At 41.9% G+C, this 10,626-nt stretch overlaps 1 protein-coding gene across 1 annotated transcript; it reads left to right on the forward strand.

The window, feature by feature from the left end:
• The first annotated feature begins 3,787 nt into the window (after positions 1–3,787).
• si:ch211-247j9.1 (rho GTPase-activating protein 22) lies at positions 3,788–9,737 on the forward strand. Its single transcript, XM_054626311.1, has 9 exons — positions 3,788–3,839; positions 4,861–4,974; positions 5,637–5,844; positions 5,938–6,070; positions 6,566–6,639; positions 6,869–6,990; positions 7,344–7,602; positions 8,501–9,427; positions 9,509–9,737. Exons 1-9 carry the CDS (start codon positions 3,788–3,790, stop codon positions 9,735–9,737), a joined length of 2,118 nt encoding a protein of 705 aa, XP_054482286.1.
• The last annotated feature ends 889 nt before the right edge of the window (positions 9,738–10,626 follow it).

Below are 10,626 nucleotides of genomic sequence, written 5' to 3' on the forward strand. Positions count from 1 at the left end.
GTCAAATGGCAAATAAGTCAACATTTAGGTTGAAAGAACTACGGTTAGTTAATTAAGTTAACATTTGGGTTAAATTAACTAAAGTTAGATAAGGAAGTTACTCGACAAATAAGTAAACGTTTGTGCTAAAATTACTACGGAAATGGAGTTATTCAAATACAGAAGTAATGCAACAAATAATTCATTGTTTGGGGTAAAATATCCACCGTTAGTTAAATAAGTGGATGTTTGAGTTAGAATAACTTAAATTAGTTAAGTACAGCATATGAACATGTCATTATTCTGAGTTATGAAACCTTGTTGTTTCTTATTGGACCAACCCATTTGGACTCCGCCTCTATTCAAGTGTTTTAAGTTGTAGTTGCTGTGTTTGATCACTAGGGGTGCTGCTGCTGTTGGACTTTTTCCTCTAAAAAGAAGATGCAGACGGTCGATTTGTCTGGACAGTGATGGATTCTGACTGATCCTCGTTAGCAAATATTTCCATGCAGGTGATTCATTACAGACAGGCGGTCAAAGTGAAGAGGAGAGGAGGTGACACATTTCATTTGGTGGAGAGCACACACACACACACACACACACACACACACACACACACACACACACACACACACACACACACACACACACACACACACACACACACACACACACACACAGCACTTTGTAATGAAGAGTATGCTGTCCAGTTGTATTGACGGGCAGATGTGGAAGCTCTCAGCTGTGATTAGGCTCCAGTCTATCAGACGCACTAACAGGCCGACATGCAGCGATGCATTAACATTTATTGAGCTATAAGTCTGTCACACTTTAAAAGAAACATGTTTTTTATTTAAATAACAAAGACACAAAAGCACAAACATCTTGTTGTATCTCGTCTCCTACCAACAGTCAACATTAGTGTTTATTTTTAACCATGATTTATACAACATTTATCAATAAAACATGCTGAAATATTGATTTTTTTTTATGGCTGTTGACAGTATTTCATGTCAACAAAATGAAACATGCGTTTTGAACCTTGTTTTATCCCATGTTCAGATTTATGTTATGCTGGACATTTATGCAAATTAGCATTTTAAAAATAAAATGTTTGCCTCATTTGCATATTTGAACATAAAATGTCAGAAAACTTGTAATACAAAAGATTATTCACTTAAAGTAGGTAATCAACTGGGGAAGTTTCATGTTGATATCTATTAGTTATTTTTTTACCCTATTCACCTGTAGAGTCTTCAACATGTATGTAATTTAACTAAACATATCTTTAAAGGACGTTTTCTCTAAATGAGTTTTTTCTCAGACTCTGATCCATAAATCTCCACTTCAGTAGCTCTTACATACACCAAACTTTACAGCTTCATTCCTCTCTATATTCTGAAGGTTTCCACAGAGGGGTTTGTTCAGATATCATTCATAGCCTGATTTATACAACATTTATTACTATAAACATGTTGTTTTATGGCTGTTCACAGTCTTTTCTAAATTTATGGACGATACAAAGAGATATCCAAACTTCTCTCTGTAGAAATCTTTGACTCTAATATGTCAACAAAACAATACAAGAATATTTCACATTTCTGTTATAGAAATATATGCAAATGAGAACTTTTTTTACCAAGATAATGCCTCATTTTTATATTAAAAACACAATTTCACAAAACTTGCTATACAAAATATAGTCTTCATGTAAATAATCAACTTGGGAAGTTTCACGGTGATATCTATCAGTTTAAATGTTTACCCCGCTCACCCCAATATTTGATTGCTTGTATTGATTACTTCAGTAATATACTGTATACTGTACTTTAGGCCGATGAGGTTTATTGAACTGTACTGAGAGAGAGAGAGACAGAGAGAGAGAGAGAGAGAGAGAGAGAGAGAGAGAGAGAGAGAGAGAGGTTCCTCATACTTTAATTGAGTTCAAAAGTTGACCAGCCTTTCTCGCTTTAATGTCCACTTGAATCATGGCAACAGCGTGTGTGTGTGTGTGTGTGTGTGTGTGTGTGTGTGTGTGTGTGTGTGTGTGTGTGTGTGTGTGTGTGTGTGTGTGTGTGTGTGCTGCAGCAGACCATACTTCAGCAGCAGCAGAATTTGAGCCAGATCTTCTCTCTCTCTCTCTCTCTCTCTCTCTCTCTCTCTCACCATCAGCTGTGATTACTTTGGTAAAACAGCGCTGCGACGCAGAGAACCAATTTTCCTAATGCACAGCCTTCAGACGCACACACACACACACACACACACACACACACACACACACACACACAGCATGGTTATTGATGAGCTAAATGGGGAGGGGGCAACAAGGGGGCACACACACTGCTGGGAAACAGAGAGAGAGAGAGAGAGAGAGGGGTGAGGATAGTGGGAGAAAGACAGAAGGACGAGCTAGACTGGGACAAAGAGAGAGGGGGACATCGGTGGGAGACAGGAAGAAGAAGAGGGACGGAGGTGAGGAAGACGAGGACGTTACAGATGGAGCTGATGAAGCAGAGGACAGAGGGGGAGACGAGGAAGGAGGGAGAACCAAGACGGAAGAGACATCGGGATGATTTAACTTCCTGTTTTTATAGATAAATACAGAAATATAGAGAATAAGGGTGATTGTGATGTCCTCCGAAGATAGGAAGCTGAAGCCAGACGTCTCACTCCCGGTGCTTTAGTGAAAACCCCGGAGACAGTTTTGATGAAGTGCGTCCACGTTAAAGCAACAGAAGGACAAGTGGGTGTGGACGAGTGCAACAGAGAAGAAGAAGAACCAGCATCATCTGAGCAACTTCACCAGTGAGACGTTCGTGTGGAAATACAATCAATCAATCAATAGAACTTTTTAAAGGGGAGAAGCAGGAAACTATATTTTAAGAATACTTCAAGAAGAGTTGCAACATCCTGGGACTTTTCTCTCCACATAAAAAAACAGGAACTCCTCTTTTGAAGAACTTCTCGTTAAGAGTTTGAACTCTTCCTAAAAGGTGTCATCCTGCATCCAAAGATCTCCCTTTAAAGGCTCACTAAAGCTCTCTTTAAGACCTTTAGATCAGATCATATTTGCTCTTTTTAATTATAGAAAACCTTAAGCAACCTCTCCTCAGGGCTAACTTCAGGTTAGCATGAACACCAGGAACATCTCTGCAAGATTCAACATCTGCAAAGAACTATTTTTCTTCCACCTCTGAAACCGAAACCTCTAAATGATGTATAAACATCTCCTTTTAAGGCCGGATGTCATACATTATACTGTATTTTTACAGTTAAAAACCTGATACCTCCCTTTGAGCTTAAATATTCACTCTCCTCCCACTTATTTGAAAGGTTTTCAGCCTTTAAATTCCCTTAAATGCTGATTATTCAACTGAAAATCGCTTATTCAGACACTAAATCCACCAAGAACATCTTTTTTAAGTTCCTCTAAGACAATATTGAGCAGGAACTTCAACATCTAAAAGGACTTTTCTGCAAATAAATCCAACAAAAATACATTATATCCACTTGAATCCATCCTTTAAGGTGGAACCTGCATTTAAGAATCAAAATCCACAAAGAAAGTCTCTTTTTTAATTATTATTCGGGCCAAAGCAACGACTCTTTACGTCAACCAGGATGTTTAAAACAAACACTAAGTGCTTCTTCTCTTCATGTTGGTGATGGAAAGAAAATCACACATGATGCATTTTTTTATGCACCGCTGCTAAACTTTCACAAGTCTGCAAAAACAAAACAAAAAACATCGTTTACATCGTCGTCGTCGTCCTGTGTCATTTTGTTTTTCACGCCGAGCATCTACAGCATGGGACTCAGCTGCTTCAAGTCCTGGAAACATGACAGCACCGGCTACAAAGGTGACACACACACACACACACACACACACACACACACACACACACACACACACACACACACACACACACACACACACACACACACACACACACACACTTATTATTTGTTAATCCTTACAGAACTCCAGCTGAGTGTGTGTCGCCCTTCAGTGACTTCTGTTAAATGCTGACTCATGGTCTTCTTCATGCGTACATGCGTGTGTGTGTGTGTGTGTGTGTGTGTGTGTGTGTGTGTGTGTGTGTGTGTGTGTTACATGTGACTTTGAGGAGGACAGACAGTGGAGCATGATGGGACATGTGATGGGATGGGGTGAATGTATAATGTGTGTGTTTGAGATTTTCTGCTAATTTGCTTCCATAACACGTCTTCTTGTCAGACGAGTGTAAAGATTTATTTTACTACTTTGTCTATTTGCGTCTGTAGATTTTTCCCAAATTCACCAATAGTTACCATTAGATAATGCCTCATTTGCATATTTAAACATAACATTTTAGAAAACTTGTAATACAAAAAACAATACTCTTAATGTCAGTAATCAACTGGTGAAGTTTCATGTTGATATCTATTAGTTCATTTTTTTACCCTATTCACCTGTAGTGTCTTCAACATGTATGTAATTTAACTAAACATATCTTTAAAGGACGTTTTCTCTAAATGAGTTTCTTCTCAGACTCTGATCCAGAAATCTCCACTTCAGTAGCTCTTACATACACCAAACTTTACAGCTTCATTCCTCTCTATATTCTGAAGGTTAACACAGAGGGGTTTGTTCAGATATCATTCATAACCTGATTTATTCAACATTTTGTCACTAAAAACATGGCTGTGTACAGTATTTTTGGATTCATGAAGTGAAACAAAGAGATATCAAAATATCCCTCTGTAAAAACCTTTGATAGGAGACAGTTATTTTTTGCACTGGTCAAATATGATAAAAGAACTTGAAGAATACATTAGTTTGATTTGCATTTTGACTAACCTATAAAAACTTGAGACTTGACTTGTTGTGTGTCCGTACAGGAAACAGAGACGTGTTGGCCAGCCCAGGATCCTACTTCTTCCTCTCCAACAGCGCCGGTCAGGGTGACGAGTGGCTGAAGAGCCTCAACAAGGGAGTCTGGATCCCTTTTACAGGTGCACACACACGTTAAAACACACACTTTGTGTTTTCATGCTTTATAAAAGAAAAGTGGTGTTTTTCCTCTGAATTCACATAATTCACACAAGCATCCCGATGTTCAGTAATGTTGTTCTCTGTGTTTTTTGGGGAGTTTTTGTGTCTTCGCTGGCAACATATCATAAGAAGTCTCAGATTATTACCAAAATTACTCAGAAAGCAACGTTAAATGTTTTTCGAAGACCTAACCTGACCAGGAGAGACTTCAGTCATTTTCTCATACAACCAGAGGAGTCGCCCCCTGATGGTCATGAGAGAGAATGCAGCTTTAAGAAACTTCCGCATCGGCTTCACCCGGCAGAATCGGATATTGCCGCCTGATAAGGACCTAGAAGCATCAACAAAAATACTGAACACACATTGGTTGTAAACTTAAAGTAAAGTGGTTTGGGTGTTTATTTACTCTTTAAGATAAAGGGATTTCTTTGACTCTGATAAAGAAGCACTTGGTGTCAAAATGTTGGTCTTCTAATAAAGTTTACCTGTACTTTGGATCCAGACCCCTGATACAAGATACATGCCTTGTTCTGAGAGCACCAGGAAGCATATCAAACCTTGTTTCTGATTGGACGTAGTGGCTCCAGAGTTGGGTTCCAACTTAAACCTTCCTTCCTTGCAGGAGTCTTTGGTCAGCGTCTGGAGGAGACGGTGCTGTATGAGCGACGTTATGGTTTGCGTTTGGTTCCTCTGGTGGTGGAGCAGTGCGTGAACTTCATCCGGGAGCGCGGGCTGCACGAAGTGGGCTTGTTTCGCCAGCCGGGTCAGTCCAGTCTGGTCAAAGAGCTGCAGGAGGCCTTCGATGCAGGAGAGAGGCCGTCCTTCGACACGTAAAATCCCTCCTCTCTTTGTTTTGTTTGATCGCTTGTTCTTCAAAAGGGTTTCGTAGAAAGAAGTAAACTCGCTGTGTGTTTCTCCTGCAGTAGCACAGACGTCCACACGGTGGCGTCACTGCTGAAGCTCTACCTCAGACAGCTGCCGGAGCCTCTGGTTCCTTACAGACGCTACCAGGACTTCCTGCTCTGTGCTCAGAAGCTGTCGAGTGATCGCACACTGGTAACCAACACAACAGTTCATTGGTTAAAGTTACTGTGAAGAACTTTTAACTGGTTCTGTAACAGTCTCAGTTTAATCCTGACAATCTATAAAACCTAAATCAGTAAACGAGAAGAACAACTAAAGCAAATTCCTGATGACCTCTCTCCATTTTTCTCTCGTAGATGATTAAATGGTCACAACTTCTACTTCTTCTTCTACTCTGTTTACTGGCGGATTAAATACATGCCAAGCCTATAGCGCCAACTTCTGACCAAACTACACTGTAATCAAGTTCACTTGCTAGAACGTTTTATGGAAACATGAATACTGAGGTCTAACAAAGAACATTTGCAAAGCCAATTCTTTTTATATATTTTGGAACATGCATTTTTTACGTTAGCTATCTTTTCTTTTGGCATCAATAGAGGAAGAAAAAAACTGCTTTTCTTCCTCCTTTCCCTCTTCCTGACTCCCCTCCTCTTAAATTCCTCCTCTCTTCCTTTTCGTTCTCAGGTTTTGGCAGAGTTGAGGAATCTTCTTCATGAGTTGCCGGTTGCAAACTTCAACCTACTCGACTTTATCTGCCAGTAAGAAGACTTATTATAGACTGACTGTTTGTAGAAACATTTCTGGTTGGTATAAATGCATTTGAAAAATGTCTGCATTTAATAGCAATCACAATCAGTAAAGTACTGTTAATATTTCTGAGGCTTTTCAATCTCGAGAAGATGAACATTATTGATGAAATTGTGAAATCTTTGGAGTTATTGTCATAAACTTCAAAGAGTATTCATAAGCCTTTGTGTGTGTGTGCAGGTTTCTAAATGAGGTCCAGAGTTACTCCGGCAGTAACAAGATGAGCGGACAGAACTTGGCCACCGTGTTCGGGCCAAACATCCTCCGAGCCAAAGCTGAAGACCCACAAAGCATCATGGGAGGTAGACAGAACCATAAGAATGACAAATTATTCTTCATCAATTACTAAACATAAACTGTCTAACAAGTACTTTTGTTACATAAACGTAACCAAGTACTTTTGTTAGCTAAACATTACAAAGTACTTTTATTGCGTCAACATAAGTAAGTACTCTTGTTTCCTAAACATAACCAAGTACTTTTGTTGCCCAAATTTAACAAAGTGCACTTTTTTTCTCCTAAACATAACCAAGTCTCATTAGAACAATATATATTTGCAAAATGTTTATTAGTGTATGGCACTTTGTTGTGGTGTTTGCCACCTGAGAGAACCAGTAGTTTGAAGAACATCTTCATCCCTCTATCTGGTCTCCAGGTGCAGCGCTGGTCCAGGTGCTGATGTTGGAGCTGATCAGAGAGCACGAGTCTCTGTTTGCCAAAGTCCCCCCGACCGTCTCCGCCCGTCCATCGGGAGGTTTGCATGCATCACCGAGCGCTCTGAGGCAGCCTCATCTCCACCCTCATCTCCACCCTCATCTCCACCCGTCGCCATGCCTCCGCCAGCTGTCCATGCCTCTGATCGTAGAGCGTTCCAGAGAGCCAGGGCAGCCCGCCGCAGACGAACAGAACCACAGGTACTACAGACCTGCTCGGGCAAAGCCTCGTCCATTAACCCAACACTAACAACGTCTAATGGATTTATTGATTTTTTAGCTAGCAGACATCCAGGTCCTTTCAAAGTTAAACACAACAGGAAAAACTCAAGGACTCATATATAGAAGAGACCAACACATTCTCACCTCCAAACTCGTCAACGGGAACTGAATAACTGGGTCTCCTCTTTCCTAGCATTCTATGCTAGGAAACCATTGGTTTCAATCAACATTTCAGTCTATTCTCAATGACCAATTCTAACTTACATGATCAAATCTGTTGTCACATACTTCTGTGGTGGTGGTTCTTCCTAGTGAAAAAATGTTCTCGCTAGAAACGCGCCTTGCTAGAAATGCGTCGCTAGAAACGCGTCGCTAGAAACGACACTGAAAAATGTTGCCTACAATAACCAATTTATAGTTTTCTTGCCTAAACATAAACAAGTACTTGAGTTGAGTTTTTGTTTTGTTTTGCATTCATTTCGTAGTCATTTTAAGCCAAACAAGGACGTCTATTCGAAATCTAGAAACTAGAAACATACGCGTAGCTAGAAATGCGTTGCCCGCACAACCATTCTTATCCAATGGTATGGCGCATTGTGTCTTTAGACGTGCATAAAAGTTGAAATATTCTTAACTTTTCAGCACCAGTAGTGGAGTCGCACAGCTCGTCAGTGTCACACTTTACAGAGGTGAAATCAAGCAAGAGGTGGGCTTAACTAGTTAACCACTTACATCCCGATTTAATGCCAATAGATGTGGTTGGAAAGGACATTGATGTTATCGATAGTTAATTACAATGAACTATATCATTTGACCCTACGACTGTTGCGAACATCTAGTCTTGAAAGTCTAACCTTACTTTCTTTACTTTCCATAGCTGCTTCTTCTCTGCAGCTGCCAAATCCGACTTGTCCTCTGGCCAGAAGAGACTTCTCGGCCATCGCTACACCTCCTCCCACCCAGAGAACTGCTTCTTCCCCCTGCCCTCCTCCAGTCAGCCCCTTCAGCACCACTCTGACAGACACAACATGGATTATCACCAGAGCCACGCTGGCCAAGGACCATCCTCGACAAATGTTCATGCCTCTACAAACAGCCTACAAGACCCACAGCCAGACAGCTCCAAGTCCGGACCCACTCCCATGAGCAGCTGGGCAAAGGACTGGCCTGGCCCAGGAGAGGCAGACACTGGTTTCTGGAGCTCTGGTGCTGCAGAGGAAGATGGTGCAGTGCCGGGAACAGCCAGCAGGGGGAGCAGTGAGGCTCAGGAGGACAGCAACCTCTCTGCCTACGACAACCTGGACAGAATGTCTTTACGTCACAGGATGGAGGATGGTGAGCATTGTAAAACCAACGATCCAGGACCGTGTGAAGAGGAGGTGGAGCTAGAGGAAGGTCATACAAGGGACTCTTTGTCTTCATGGTCTTCCTGTGAAGTTCTACCACTGGATGGTTGCGGTGATGCTTTGTGTACGTTTAGTCCTGATGTATCACCAAAGACACCTATCAATTCGAGTCCGGTAGCAGAAGAGGAAAACAGCGATAATGATGATCACAAAGAAGACAATTATGATGATGGTGATGGTGATGACGAAGTCCACCACCCTAACTCCCCAGCCTCCTGTTCTGTACTCAGTGACAGCCCTCTCAGCACGGGCAGCTCAGAGGTGTTCCTCCCCTCCGGTCCTCCAGACCTCCAGGGGCTTGAGGCTCAATCACAGCCCGGGGAGGCTCACTCAATCCTGGCCAAACTGCAGCACCAGATGACCCGGCAGAAGGCCGAGTACCAGACCAGGATTCAGAGGTGAGATGCACAAATGCAACATGTCGCTGGTGTTTGTTGTAAAAGTGTAGCTACTATCTTGTATATGTGTTTGTACCGCAGGTTGGAGCGCTGCAACGACGTCCTGGAGCGGCAGGTCGCGATACTGCGGGTCAGTCTGGAGCAGCAGAAGCGAAGCCGGAGCGTCGCAGAGATCAAGATCCACAACATGGAGCGAGCCAAGGCGGACGCCGACATCCGAAACGACACACTGCAGAGAGAGATGGAGCTGTTCTTCAGGATGTACGGAGAGGTCAAGAAAAGAGGAGGAGGAGGAGGAGGGAGTCTCTGAAGATGGATGCAAGGATTCTTTGAAGTGTGTGGATCGGTCGGAGGGGTATATTACAGATAGGAAGGGTTTGTTGCACATAAGGGATGAACAGTGTGAAAGAAGATGATTGGAAGTTGATCATTAAGGCATCAAACCCTGAAGGAAAGTAAAGGAGTTATTGTCCGATCCAGAAGACAATCTAAAGAAATGAGACAGTATCATTTCAACCAGTTAGCCCTCAGGCCGAGTCGGTTCCGATCACGGTTTCAAGAAGAACATTTGAGTTTGAAGTGCCGGTTTGGACGTCAGTGGTATTGGTTTGCTGGAGCAACAGATGGACCCTCTAAGTGTCTTCATAGAAATAAGTCACCCAGCTGTTTCTTTTCAGGGAGTTTAGGTTTTATTTGATATATACCAAGGTCACCTTTGAGAAAACAAACCCAATTCCGAACTGTTCCTGAACAAGTAAGATCTAGAAGAGGAAGGAAACTCAGGCCTCAAGACTTTTCAAGATGTCAGAACTGCTGTTATTAACTTCTGATCTCAGATGAGGTTTACTGATAACTGCGACTGGAGTGCATGATGCCAGAATTCAAGCCTAAGAGATCATCAGTTTGTCTCTTGTGTCCACATAACACAGGGAGCACTAGTGCTGGTCTTCCCTAACTTCTATTTTTCCTGACAATCTTATTGGGTAACGCTCAGACTCTCTCACACTTGCCTCCATTAAACTAAACAAACATTTTTGATGTTGGCATCATCTTGGATAGTTGACGAAAAGGTCAAGATGTGTCTCAGAGCGGCTCAAACCAAACAATCTGTTTCAGCCTCTGAAGTTGTGTTGTCAACATGAGGCTTTAGAGAACTTAAAGTCACTGTGAGGAACTCTTAACTGGTTCTGAACCAGTCT

This window comes from Anoplopoma fimbria, chromosome 24 (assembly GCF_027596085.1).
Source record: "Anoplopoma fimbria isolate UVic2021 breed Golden Eagle Sablefish chromosome 24, Afim_UVic_2022, whole genome shotgun sequence".
Lineage (NCBI taxonomy): Eukaryota > Metazoa > Chordata > Actinopteri > Perciformes > Anoplopomatidae > Anoplopoma > Anoplopoma fimbria.